Source organism: Cebus imitator, unplaced genomic scaffold (assembly GCF_001604975.1).
Source record: "Cebus imitator isolate Cc_AM_T3 unplaced genomic scaffold, Cebus_imitator-1.0 Scaffold66, whole genome shotgun sequence".
Taxonomy (NCBI): Eukaryota; Metazoa; Chordata; class Mammalia; order Primates; family Cebidae; genus Cebus; species Cebus imitator.
In genome coordinates, this window is record NW_016107381.1 from 6,130,141 (window position 1) to 6,143,713 (window position 13,573).

The window sequence follows — 13,573 nt, forward strand, 5'->3', positions numbered from 1 at the left end:
GGCCAGGAGGCTGCAGCACGTGGGGACCCCCAGCACACCCCTCCCGACCCCACTCTGGCCAAGGCCACAGCTCTGTCCCCCCCACCTAGGTCCCAGCTCTTGCGTGTGTCCTCTCCTATCCTGTCCTGAGTGTCCCTGGACTCCTTCCTCACCATTTGGGTCCAGATTCCAACGGGGCTGGAGAGCAGTGTGGGGGCAGGGTCCCATCCCCAGGAGCAGTGGAGTGGGGACATCTGTGCATGCCTGTCCCCAGCCCTACTGCAGCTGTGCAGTTCCCACAAGCCTCCATAGCCTGTGCAGGTTGGGGACACGGTGAGTGGGGTCCTGGCCAAGTGTCAGCTCCCAAGGCCACACGGCTGAGGCCACGGGTCGCTCAGGCCAGGCAAGGGCTGACAGGGTATGGCCACTGTGCCCTCTCTCTGACCTGCCCCGGCTAGCTTACAGCTAAGGGCTGCCTGGAGGCTCTAGTACCGTCTTCACCAGGGCTCTCCCGGACTGCCCCCTCAGCTTCCGAGCCCTTTGCTGCCCTCGGGATGTGGGTCTCTTTGGCTCCTGTGATCCCAGATGCGTTTCCTCTCCTCCAAGGATGCCTGTGCTGCTCCCACAAGCTCCTGGGTTGTTTGCTTCAATGTCCCCTTCAGAGTGAGGCCTTCCTGGCCTCAGGATCAGTAATAATCATAACTCCTTAGCGGCTGGCGTGTATATTTTACTTATTTCAAAAATTGATTCTTTCCCCTAAACTCTCTGACCTCTCCCCGTCACCTGCTACAGGCAGGAATTTGTTTTTTTGTCAGGCTGTTCCCTCGGGCCTGGTGGGTGCTGGCTGTCAGGAGGGACGCACGTGCCTGCAGGGGTGGCCGTGGTCTCATCCGTCCTGGCTGGTGCCCGCTGCCCCTCTGTCCTCAGACAATCTTCTACAATGAGCAAAGGGCCTGGACAGGTGATTGACTCAAGAAAGGTGTGTCGGTGCCCGCCAGTATGACCGCATGCTAGGCCTGGTCCTGGTGCTCAAGGAGCCTCTTGTTTTTGTCATGCTATCCATACCCGAAGCGTCCTCAATTACATAGAGGATCAGAGAGGGCAAGTACTTGCCCAAGGCTCCATAGCTGCCTGACCCCAAAACCTGTGCTGTGAACACACACACTGCAGTCATCAGGAATTAAAACAGCCACGAGGCACCTTCTCTTGCGCATTCTGGGGAGCTCGCCCTGCATCTGGCACCTCAACGTAACATTTCTCCCTCCCAGTTTCCCAGCTGCTGGGAAAGAGCTCCACCACCCACGCTGTCACCCACACCAGGAACCAGGTGTCCCTGCCCACACTCTGCCTAGAGGTTCAGCCTCCGTCAGTTCTCATCAGAGCCATGGCAGGCCCCCCCCCCACGCCTGTCCCTGGGCCTAGGCTTGTCCTGTGATGCCATGTGCTCAGCTCCAGGGCCCAGGCACCCTGGCACTTGTGTGCAGGGGTAGCCCAGTGTGAGGACAGCAGGCAGGTCCCGCTCCCCGCTCCCATGCACACAGCCCAAGTGACTAGCACAGATGTCAACTGGACCTTCACTGAGGCTTCTTAGCCACTCCTGGGACCCGGGTGGGGTCCCCACACCCTAGCCTCTGGCTATACCATGGGGTCCTCCGCCCCCATCGTCTCCTCTATTTGGCCACACTACTCAGGGGTTTTCAAACCACCAAAAGATCCAGTTGAGTTCTTTCCAGACCACGAGAGACTCCGCTGGGGCGCGAACACAGGGCTGCTGGACTCGGCCCCCGGAGGCGCGCCTGGGCCCCGGCCTGGAGGAGGAAGACTGTGGTCAAAGGCCACCTGAGTGAGCTCCAGGTCAGCCGGGCCCCAGCTGCTGCCATCCCAGGCTCCCTGGCCAACCCTGCGCTGGCACATCCTGCCCACTCCCAGGGAAGGGATTATCGCCCCAAGGTCTCCAGATAACAGTGGCGCACAGGGCTATAACAGAGGCCCTCGGACAGGTGGCCCACACCCCACGGCACCATGGCTTTCCTCTGGCTCCTCTCCTGCTGTGCCCTCCTGAGCACCACGTTTGGTGAGTGCCGGGCCCTGCGAGGCCGAAGGGTTGTCCCCTCACTCCCAGCCCCGATGCCAGCCAGGGGCAGTGGGGTCCCAGCTTCCAGCTCGGCTACGCACCCCAGTGTGGGTCTGGGCAAGTCGCCAGCCCTGTCTCTGCAGTGGGCGCTGCGAGCCCTGGACCAGGGCACAGGCTCCCTCCCAGGCTCAGCTGCCACCTTGGAGCTCGGGAGCTGAGGAGTCCTGCTGCCCTTCTCCATCCCCATCTGACCTGAAGCTCCCGGGTAGGAGGCGGGCGTCTGCGGGCTGCCCTGAGGCCGCCAGAAAACTTCCTGAACAGTCAGTGGTTCCCGCACAGCTTGGGTGGTGAGCGTGTGGGCAGCTGTGGCTTGGCACCATTCAGTCCAAACGTTTCAGCACCTCAAGCCTTGCCCTCTTCAACTGCGCACAGAGCCCCTCCTGCCAGGCGTGGAGCTGGCGTGCTGCCTGCTCACTCTACAAAACCTGTGAGGTCAGAAACTATGATTCCCACTTTGCTGATGGGGACACTGAGTGGCTTAGCTGGGCAGGGAGGGAGCCGGGTTCAAACCCACAGGGTCTGGCCTCCCAGCCTGAGCATGAGGCCGCCAACACCCCACGCTCCACCCCATGTGGCTTCTCTGAACTGAGGTGCGGTCAACACCCCTTTCCTTAGCAGCCCACAGCGCAGCACATCGGACTTGGTTGTCCCCGAGAATTCCAGCGCTGGGGAGAGGAGAGCCAGGGCCAACTTCTCAGAGAAGGGGACAAGGGAGCCAGTCTAGGTCCCAGAGACTGGAAAAGAGTTGGGAGTGAGAGGAAGCTGGAGTGTTAGGACCTGGGTGGGTGGTACCCACCCCTTACCCCACACCCACCCCCAGGCTGCGGGGTCCCTGCCATCCACCCGGTGCTCAGTGGCCTGTCCAGGATTGTCAATGGGGAGGACGCTGTCCCAGGCTCCTGGCCCTGGCAGGTGTCCCTGCAGGTAAGCAGCGGTTCTGCAAGGCAGGGGGCACCCTGGGTGGTGGCCAGGCTGGGGGGGTGCCGCAGGTGGCAGTTGCCAACCCTCCTCATCTTCCTCCCAGGACAAAACCGGCTTCCACTTCTGTGGCGGCTCCCTCATCAGCGAGGACTGGGTGGTCACCGCCGCCCACTGTGGGGTCAGGTGAGGGCCAGCAGCCTCGAGCTCTGCTTCCAGCCCCGGTGAGGGTGGGGGGAGCAGGGCACGGTCTTCCTCTCACCCGCTATACTCTGTCCAGGACCTCTCATGTGGTCGTGGCCGGGGAGTTTGACCAGGGCTCTGACGAGGAGAACATCCAGGTTCTGAAGATCGCCAAGGTACCCAGGCCCTGCAGAGCAGAGGGCAGGGGCGGCGGGCACGGGGAGGGGGAACCCTTTGGCTGCTTCAGGGACAGGTGCCCAGGGCGGCAGGGCCAGCCTTGAGGCTCCCATTTCAGCCCTGGGGATGGGCTGCTCCCGAACGGCCTCCAGGGAAGGAGTCTGTCCCCAAAGCCTGCAGGTCCCGCCTCCTCCCGGGGCCTCACCCCGGCACTCTGGCCCCCACCCCCAGGTCTTCAAGAACCCCAAGTTCAGCATGCTGACCGTGCGCAATGACATCACCCTGCTGAAGCTGGCCACGCCCGCCCAGTTCTCCCAGACGGTGTCCGCCGTGTGCCTGCCCAGCGCCGACGATGACTTCCCCGCAGGGACCCTTTGTGCCACCACCGGCTGGGGCAAGACCAAGTACAACGGTGAGGGCCGCGGGGCCACCTTGGGGTCGGGGGCCACCTCTGGGGCCGGGGCTGCGTTGCCATGGAGTCCCTGCCGTGACCATTTGGCTCTTCTTGTTTGGCTCTGAATACCAACATGCTCCTAACTGTCCCTTCTTTATTGAAAACCCTCTGAACTTAAAATCCCCCAAATGCAAATAAAATCCAGGCCGGATCATGAGGAGCCTCTGCGGGGGGCTTCTGAGCGGCGCACAGCCGTGTGAGCCCTGCTCTGGCTGACCTGCCTGGGGTCAGAGCTCGGGGCTCCCACCTGGGCAGAGCCAGCACCCCCTCATCCCACAGGTGTTTCTCAGGCTCCAGGGGCCGTGCCCATGTGGCGATGGTGCAGGGGAGGGCAGGCATGTCGGCCCCAGGTCTCTCCCTCCTTGCTGGGCTGGGTGGGCCCAGGGGCCCTGACCCTTCTGTCCTGCAGCCAACAAGACCCCTGACAAGCTGCAGCAGGCGGCCCTGCCCCTCCTGTCCAACGCCGACTGCAAGAAGTTCTGGGGCAGCAAGATCACCGACGTGATGGTCTGCGCCGGGGCCAGCGGTGTCTCCTCCTGCATGGTGAGGCAGGCCCTGCCCAGACCCTCCCAGGCCAGAGGGGTGCTGGGGAGGCCTGGGCTTTCCACCCCTCTGTGCCCTCATCTAACCTCACTCCTTCCTGGTGTCACAGAGTCACATTGTTGCAAAATTGCATGGTCAATATCAGAGCATCTGGCTCTTGGAGTTGTGCAGTGCACAGCCTGGACAGTGGACCCGGCAGGATAGCAGGCTCAGCAGCCCTCCCCCTCACATAGACCCCTTGGCCAGCCCCACCATGCTCTTCCTATTGGTCAATCCAGCTTTACTGAGCTTCCACTAAAGGGTCCCATCCCGGGGTTCGCTCAGACTTCCAGGGGCACGAAACATGCAAGCAGCTGCTGGAGTCTTTCCTAACCCATGCGACAGCATGTGCTGAGCTTCTGCTGCATGTGGGGTCCTGGACCGGGCTCCAGGAACAATGTCCAGTGGCCCTTGGGACCAGTTTGCGTGGGCTACCAGATCCAAGCCTCCTCCTCCCTCTCCCACAGGGCGACTCCGGTGGCCCCCTGGTCTGCCAGAAGGACGGGGCCTGGACCCTGGTGGGCATCGTGTCCTGGGGCAGCGGGACCTGCTCCACCTCTAGCCCTGGCGTGTACGCCCGTGTCACCAAGCTCATGCCCTGGGTGCAGGAGATCCTGGCCGCCAACTGAGCGCGCAGCTCCCTCAGACCCTGCTCCCCACAGAGCCTCAATAAACCCATGGTGCACACGTCAGTGCTGGCTGCCTCCTGTTTTAGGGCCTCCAAGGCCTCACCCCACTCCTGAACTTGGGCCCTCCCTGGGCTGGATTGGGCCGGGCCAGCCAGGCATGGGTGGCCTCTGAGAGGACCCTTCCCTAGGCCCCTTCCCCACCACTTGGGCAGATGACAGGGTGCAGAGACAGACGGGGGATCTGGCTGGTCAGGCCCGGGTGGACCTTGGCCCCATCCTCAGCACCTGCCCCCAGGTAGCGGGGTTCTCACCACCGACCCTTGCTCCCTTGCTCAGGGCTCTGCAGGAGTGGGTGGGAAGCCCGAGGGCAAGCTCACTCCGGCCCCACATACCGCTGGTGCCAGGGGCACTATCAGCCCGAGGATGGGTGATGAGGGGCAGTGGCGAGGTGGGCCGTGATTGGTGGGCTCAGGGACAGGAGGGGCACCCCTGGCACCCATGGCCTTTCTCTGGATCACTGGGCTTCCCTCTCTCTGGCACTGACTCTAAGTGAGAGGCTCAGGCAGGCCGGGAGCCACAGGTCAAACCCGCCCATCTCCAGCCCCAAATGCCCAGAAGCAAAAAGCCAAACCATGCCATGTCATATTGGGGAGACCACATCCTCCGTGGCCAGATCCTCCTCCCCTTCCTCTTCACACCCTGCTGGTCCTCCTGTCCCCTCAGGCCCCTGCCCCTGCCCCCTGGGACGTGCTTGGGGCATCTGCTTCTTCCCTCCCTCAGCCCCCGCACCCTCAGACCCTCCACACCCTGAATTCTGCCTCCCGAGGGTCTCCCAAATCCATGACTTTTGCCCACACCCACCCCAACTCCTGCACCCTCTAGACTTGGGCGGCCTCCCAGGTTTGTGTCCCCAGGCCCCACCCCAATCCACCACAGCCACTGACTCAGAGCCCATGGGAGCACAGGGCCCCAGGGAATCCAGTCACATGTCACAGCACCGTGGGCTCTTAGGTGCACAGTGGGTCAGGGGAGGGGGTTGAGGGAGGGCGGGAGGTGGCTGAGGGCACTGCAATAGCCAGCACTCCGGATGCCAGCAGGGGGGTGGGGGCTCTTCACCCTGGCACCTCAGGACACCATCAACTGCCAGCTGAGCTGCCTCAACCCCAGCAACCCCAGCTGCGGGGTCCCCATTTACCCCGTGCTCAACAGCCTATCCAGGATGTCAATGGGGAGGATGCCATCCCCAGCTCCCGGGCCTGGCAGGTGTCCCTGCAGATCAGAGAGGGAGCCTGCCCATGCCGGGCTGGTGGCCAGGCTGGAGGCCGGGGGAAGTTTAAAACAATTTTTATTAATATATAAATAGAAATTTGGGTCTCACTATGTGGCCTGGCTGTCTTGAACTCTTGGCCTCAAGTGATTCTCCTGCCTCAGCCTCCCAACGTGCTAGGATGACACGGCCCTGGACCCTCAGGTCGCCCCCACCCTTGTGGGAGTTGCCAGCCCTTCTGTCCTCCCAGGACAAAACTGGCTTCCACTTCTGCAGGGGCTCCCTCATCAGCGAGGACTGGGTGGTCACCGCTGCCCACTGTGGTGTCAGGTGAGGCTTCAGCAGCTGGGGCCCCCCAGATGTCAGGGAACGATGCTCACCCCAACCCCAACTACACACTGCAACCAGCAAGAGAATGGTCAGAAACAAACTGCAGGCTGGGGAAGCAGCACCCCCATCTGCCGGCTACAGGCAGAGCCGGCGCCTCTGCAGGAGACGCCCACCCCGGGCTGCGCACCCCACCTACAGCTCTGCACAACCTCAGGCCACCAGGACTGCAGCTTGGGGAAACCTGGGGGGTCCCACGCCCCCACTGTGCAAGGGAAACTGGGACCCTGAGTGAGAAAGGGATACCTTTCCGTGTCCTCAGCTGCTGCATGGGATTCGGTGGCCAAGCAGGACTCACCCCGACTGGCTCACTTCCTGGGCACCCCCACAAGCCCAAGCACTGTCTGTCACCCTCTCTCTCAAGGAAAAGCCACCGTGTGGTGGCTGGGGAGTCTAAGCTTGGCTCACCCAGAGTCCGTCCAGGTGCTGAGGATGGCTGAGGCAAGGCCACGCAGGCAGGCAGAGGAGGTGGCTCGTGAGGCCACGATGGGACACACTGGCTTCTGGGTAAGGAGGTGAGTAGGTGCAGGAGACCCTACCCAGCTAGCCTGGGCCTCGCCTGCACCCTTGGCTGCCAGGGCCAGTGGGCACCTGCCCCCCACTCGGCTCCTGCTTTTCTTCTCCTTCCCAAGTACTAAAGCTCCTGAAAGCATCCCGACAGGTGTCTTCCATGATAAAGTAAGTTCTGCTCATTATAGAAGAGCGTGGAAAGATAATCATTAAATATCACCACGTGCCACAGGCCATTCCCCATCAATCTCCATAGACTCCACCTGTCCAGCCCAGCCCTGTTCCTTACTCAATGTATACCCAGGATTCTCCAGCCCTCTGATGGAAGCCTGGGCTCCCCATTCTTCTCTGCCCTCCTTCCTGTGGCTAACAAGGGCCAGGCCTCAGGCTCACAGCTTCCTGAACCAGGCAGGTGAGGCTGCCCTGGGGACTTCCTCCTCTCCCCAGCCCTCTGAGCTGGAAGGGTCAGCTGGAAGGGGACAGACAGCGCCCCAGCACGGATGAAAGCCACTTGCCCTGGCTTCCTCCAAGGCGGATGGCAGAGCTGGGGCTGCCACGTGCACCCAGACCTCAGGACTCCCTGCACCCACGCTTGCCACTGCTCTGCACTCCTCCCTGGACTCCACCAGGTCCAGGTCCCCTAGGCCCTGGCACCAGTTCAGTCCTGGAGACACCTCCTCTCCTTCCCACAGGGCGACTCCAGCAGCCCTTGCCTGCCAGGACTAATCCTGGAGCCCGGAGGGCATCGTGTTGTGGAGCGGCGCAGGCACCTCCCATCCTCACTGGGCCTGGATGCCCGAGTCAGGAAGCTCATTTGCGGGAAGGTGTGGAGGCTGAGACCCTTCCTACCCCACACCTGTGTAAAACACAAATAAAGCCACGGAGATCAACTGCACACACCTTTACTTGTGTCCTCAGCCAGGCAGGTGGGCCGAGTGTGCTGTGGGATGGATGCTGTCAGGAGGCCCCCTCTGTGGAGGTGGATCAGGAGGATTTGTGGATCACCCAGCCCTACCCCCTTCTTGGTACAGATGGGGAAACCAAGGTCCACATTCATATGCGGAGTGGTCAGGGCTGGGAGCAGCACCAGGGCTTCCAGGCACCCTGGAGCCTCCATGTGGGCTGTGGGCTGCTGGTGGGGAAGCCACCGGGGGGACACACTTGCCCAAGGCAAGGGCCTTCTCTGGGCCCTGCTCTCCCAACTTGGAGGCCAGTCCATGTATAATTCCAGCAGTGCACTTCAGGAGTTCCACAGGCTGGGATGAGATTATTTTAAGCAGAGCTCTGAATGCAGCCCCGTGGTGCCCTTGGCTCATGGGAACCCGTAACTCCCATCTGCCTCTGGTCTTGCCCCACCTGCCCTAGACCCTGCAGCTCCGAAACTGCCCCCAACTCCTCTCAGGCACAGGCTCTGCCCTGGCTCCCAGGGCCTTGTGGCCAGCCACAGACCTCACCCCCTGCAGGAGACGCCTGGCCTCGGTGCCCCTTAGTTTTCTTCTGGAGGGACCCTCCTTCTCCTCCGCCCTCCTGGGAATTCCCATACGTGCCTTCCCTGAACCGTCACCCGCCCCAGCCTGCTCTCATCTGGTACCCTCAGGCAGCTGCTCTTCATTTTAAAAACTTTATTTAAATGGAGACTATCAGTCAAATGATTGGAAAATCAATAATGAAAAATAGTTCTTCAGGGTCTTCTTCTGGTGAGGCGGAGAAACACACCAAACTGCACTGGCCCTGTCAGGCCACAGGGCACCCTCTGGGGGCCAGGCTCAGCCCTTGGGTGGCACAAGGTCCTGCAGTGCACGATGGGGAAGGCCACTGGCCAGCCACTGGGCTTCGGCTGCTCTGAGGGGACACGGCCCCATGCCCTGCCCAACCATAAATATATACAGATCCTGGGCATACAGAGCGCCAGGCCTGAGGCAGAGCTAGGGTCCTGTCCCCAAGCCTGCAGCACAGCTACTCTTCAGATGGGGGCCGGGAGCTGGGGCCACCACACCCTTCCCCTGCCCCCATCCAGGGGTCACTGCCCTCAGGCGGCTGCCAGCTGGCACAGGACACGGCGGAACTGCTGGGTGCTATGGCCCAGCTCCTTGACCCTCTCCACCATGTCCTGGGCAGCAGAGGGTGATGGGTACTGCAGGGCGGCGGCCTTAGTGGTGGCCACGATGCCACGCAGGAGGTCACACAGCAGGTTGCTATAGTGGGTCACCTGGCTGCGCACGTCGGCCGCCTTGGCCTGCCGAGACAGTGTGTCCCCGATGAACACCAGCTTGTGGGCGCTGAGGATGACGAACTTGCTATGCGCCACAAAGATCTTGGGTGGCTGGTTAGTGGCCACAGCAGTGAAGAAGGCGTCCACGGCATTGGTCAGCGTGGTCAGGTTGGCCTCACACTGTTCCAGATAGAAGAGCAGCAGCTGCCGGTCCGAGGGCCCCAGGCTGCCCGTCCACCCCGAGGCCAGGGGCTGGGCCGGTGTCCAGTTAGCCAGGTCATGGTCTATGGGCCGTGACACCTCCTGTTCCAGGCGTTCGAACTGCTTCAGCTGGGGCGGGAGGGAAGCAGGAGCAGGGTTAGGCTCCTGGACAAGTCGGAACCACAGGCCGAGATCTGGACTTCTCTAAATTAAAGGGCCGCTACTCGGAGTGTATGGGACTGCGGGGATGGGCGGTCTGCTATCCTGGGGAAGGGACCAGGAGCCATGACAAGCCTTCTGCAGGCCATTCCATTACCTTTCCACCAATCTCAAAAGGTCAGACTCCATGCACTGAACATTTTGAAATGACAAGATGGACAACAGAACAGTGGCTGCCTGGGGCTGGGTGTCACCATCCTGGCTTGGGTCCTGTCCCATGTGACTTCAGACATGGCACTGGGGAAACTGACTCAAGGGCACTGGGGACCCCTCGACTCTTATCTTTGTAACTTCCTGTGAATCTATAAATATTTCGAAATGGAAAGTTAAACAAAATTTCTCCTTAGTTCAAAAGTAACATACACATTACAAAGATCCAAATATGCCAAACAGAAAAAAGGAAGATGTCACCTGTAATCCAATGCCTCTAAATACCACCTCTGCTAAATCATCTTCCAGAGCTACACATGAAAGTGAACACTTTGCCTGACAGCTGCCTGGGCCTGGGGGCCGGCTGAAGGGGTTAGCGTTAGACGATCAGTGGAGCTGCTCTGGCCCCGAAGTGCCCAGCTATACCTAGACTCAGGACAGGCAAGCTGTGTCCTACCCTAGGCGCAAAGCTCCAAGCCAGAACGAGCCAAACCAACAGGAGACCTCCCCTTCCTAACTCAGAGCCTCGCACTATCCCTAAGGCAGTTACTTGGTGAAATCCTTCATCTCTCGGTTCTCTTAGCCAGTGAGAGAATATACTCAGCTTTTTTCTTTGAAAAGCTCCGGCGAGGCAGGGCGACATGGCTCATGTCTGTGATCCCAGCACCTCGGGAGGCAGAGGCAGGAAAATCACTTGAGCCCTGACAGAGCACAGGAGCCAGGCTGGAGTGCAGTGGCTCGATCTCGGCTCACAGCAACCTCCACCTCCCAGGTTCAAGCAATTCTCCTGCCTCAGCCTCCTGAGTAGCTGGGACTACAGACGTGCACCACCACGCCCAGCCAATTTTTATATTTTAGTAGAGACGGGGTTTCACTATGTTGGCCAGGATGGTCTTGATCTCTTGACCTCGTGATCCGCCCGCCTTGGCCTCCCAAAGTGCTGGGATTCTGGTGGGTCTTTTGTTCCCCCAAAACTATTTTTATAAAGACAGAGTCTTGCTGTCACCCAGGCTAATTTTTTTTTTTTTTTTTTTTTGAGATGGAGTCTTGCTCTGTTGCCCAGGCTGAAGTGTAATGGCACGATCTTGGTTCACTGCAACCTCCGCCTCCCAAGTAGCTGGGATTACAGGTATGTGACACCATGCCCGGCTAATTTTTGTATTTTTAGTAAAGACGGACTTTCACCATATTGGCCAGGCTGGTCTCAAACTCCTGGCCTCAAGTGATCTTCCTGCCTCAGCCTCGCCAAGTGTTAGGATTACAGGTGTGACATTAATTCTTTTCCTGTTTTACTTTAATAGATTTAGCAGAGGGTACAGGTACGGTTTTATTATGTGGGTACACTGACTGGTGGGAAAGTCTGGGCATTTAGTGTGGCCACCACCCAGCATACACTGTACCCATTAGGTAATTTCTCAACCCTACCCTGCCCACTTCTGAGAGAACCTTTTCTGAGTGTTCTCTATGTGCCAGGCACTTTCCAAGCAGCTTCCAGTCTTTACTGAGTCTCACCGCGCTCTGATGAGGCAGCGGCAGCCTCAGCTGGGCAAGTGCCGTGCAGTGAGGGTCTCAGGCCCTCCATTCTGCCACCTCCTCCGGGCCCAGATGGTGGGCAAGGGAGCTTTGACGGGTGACAGTTTTATGTTCACTTTGTGCTATCCTGTATTTTCACTTTTAAAATTATCTTCATAATCAGAATAAAGCGCCCTTAGTATTTTTTAAAATATCGCTTTTCTGACCTTAGGAAATGTTTCAAAATATGAAAAAAAAATTCTATTGATATGTCTGCATATAGACATAGCAGTATATTTATAATAAGGGACCAGAGGCAGCGGCTCACACTTTAATTAACCTCAGCACTTTGGGAAGCCAAGGCAGGTGGATCATTTGAGCCCAAGAGTTTCAGATCAGCCTGGGCAACATGGTGAAACCTCATCTCTACCAAAAATAGAAAAATCAGCCAGGTGGGGTGGCAGGCACCTATAATCCTAACTACTTGGGAGGTTAGGGCAGAAGAATCACTTGAGCCCAGATGCTCACGAGGCTGAGGCTGCAGTGAGCCGAGATCGCACCACTGTACTCTGTGCAACAGAGCAAGACTCTGTCTCAAAAGATAAAACAACACTAAGGAAGTACAGAGACAACATAAACATTAAATAAATGTTATGTGGTCTTTGAAAGAATCCATGAAGAATGCTTCATGCCATGGCAGATTCTGGGACAGAAAAATCGAATGCCCGCAGGACACTCTCCTGGACATGTAAGGAGCAGCGTGAAGAAGGGAACAGGGCAGAGCCAGCCCCAGGCCAAGCCTGTGCCAGATGTGAGGAGTCTGTTTTCTGCTCTCACCCCACTCTCTCACTCTTTAAATGTCTCCAAGTTACTCTTGAAAACTTTAAACCAAATGAAAAGATGAAGATGCTCAGGGCCAGGGCCTCACCTGCTGCAGCTCCAGCTGGCTCTTGCCCTGCCGCGTGATGCTGCCCTTTTCCAGCAGCTCCTTCTGGGTCTTCTCAAACTCTTCCTTCCCCTGGAGGGAAGACACAGGGGCTGCGCTGAGGCCACTTCTCGTCTGTGCCAGAAGCGGAGGCCAGCCCCGTGAGGCGCAGAGAACTGAGTGGCCACCAGGTGGTACTGTGCACGCATATATATACATAAATACACACACACACACACACCAGGCTGGCACATGTGGGGGCATATACACATACACACACACCCCCCCAGGCTGGCACATGTGGGGGCATACACACACACACAGACACACACACACCCCTCCCCAGGCTGCCATATGTGGGACACACCTCTAGACTGGCATATGCCGTGACACACACAGAGAAGGTGGCTTCCCAGGAAGCAGTGCTGTCCACCCCTTTCACCGTCTGCCAGGCCAGGAAGAGACTGGGCACGAGGCAGGGGACCCGAGAAAGGCCACACCACACGTTCCACCCTGCCTGCCCAGGCTCCCACACCAGAAACCAAACCCAACCCCTCACCCTTGGCCTAAAGGCTTGGCCCCCTGCTCCCTGCCTCCAGATGCCCCTCTGGCCCAGCTCAGCCTGGAATGCTTCTTACCGGGACTCTCGCCCAGCAGGCACCCAGGTCTCTGCTCCAGGGCCTGGCCTGGGAGGAGCAGCCCCAGCCACCTCCCGTCACCTCCCGCTGAGCCCCCACCCTCAGAGCATCTTTCTGTGTATGGACAAATCTGCAGGTCTGTCTCCCCACAAGGAACAGAGCCACCGATGCTGGTCACCGGAGACACCAGCCCAAGGGGCTGAACGCAGGACTCAATGACACGGCCACGCTGGCCCACAGGGGTGATGTGGGGTGAGGAAGGTAGGAGGGTGCAGGGCCTCGCCAAGGACCAGGCTGGCTCCAGCTGGGGACACATCTCCCCCTGAGCACAGGAGCCCCGAGTTGGGGAGGAGGAGTGGGGCAGCTGCGGAGCCGGAGCTGGGCGGGTGGCACCCACCTGCAGGTGGACGTAGTCATAGTCCTCCATCCAGCCACCCTCGCTGTTCTCATACTGCCCATCTGGCGAGTCCTGGGAGGTGAACTTAGGGGGTGAGGG

At 59.5% G+C, this 13,573-nt stretch overlaps 2 protein-coding genes across 2 annotated transcripts in view; one reads left to right on the forward strand and one right to left on the reverse strand.

Annotated features, from left to right (window-relative positions):
* The first annotated feature begins 1,982 nt into the window (after positions 1 to 1,982).
* LOC108305801 (chymotrypsinogen B) lies at positions 1,983 to 5,114 on the forward strand. Its single transcript, XM_017530577.2, has 7 exons — positions 1,983 to 2,053; positions 2,934 to 3,037; positions 3,138 to 3,217; positions 3,312 to 3,390; positions 3,623 to 3,803; positions 4,255 to 4,388; positions 4,895 to 5,114. Exons 1-7 carry the CDS (start codon positions 2,002 to 2,004, stop codon positions 5,054 to 5,056), a joined length of 792 nt encoding a protein of 263 aa, XP_017386066.1. The 5' UTR covers positions 1,983 to 2,001; the 3' UTR covers positions 5,057 to 5,114.
* Positions 5,115 to 8,827: 3,713 nt separating this feature from the next.
* Positions 8,828 to 13,573, reverse strand: part of BCAR1 (BCAR1 scaffold protein, Cas family member) — a 20,509-nt gene continuing 15,763 nt past the window's right edge. Inside the window, exons 5-7 of the mRNA XM_037739276.1 lie at positions 13,475 to 13,573; positions 12,443 to 12,532; positions 8,828 to 9,762 (exon numbers count right to left, since the gene is read on the reverse strand). Of these exons, the coding sequence (XP_037595204.1) occupies positions 9,250 to 9,762; positions 12,443 to 12,532; positions 13,475 to 13,573 (702 nt within the window). The 3' untranslated portion in view covers positions 8,828 to 9,249. The remainder of the gene's footprint in view (positions 9,763 to 12,442; positions 12,533 to 13,474) is intronic.

Bases quoted from the DNA above. Each gene is read 5' to 3' on its own strand.
- LOC108305801 (XM_017530577.2), top strand. From the start codon at position 2,002: ATGGCTTTCCTCTGGCTCCTCTCCTGCTGTGCCCTCCTGAGCACCACG. The intron at 3,804-4,254 runs GTGAGGGCCGCG...TCTGTCCTGCAG, and splicing joins GGGCAAGACCAAGTACAACG to CCAACAAGACCCCTGACAAG. The intron at 4,389-4,894 runs GTGAGGCAGGCC...CCTCTCCCACAG, and splicing joins GCGGTGTCTCCTCCTGCATG to GGCGACTCCGGTGGCCCCCT.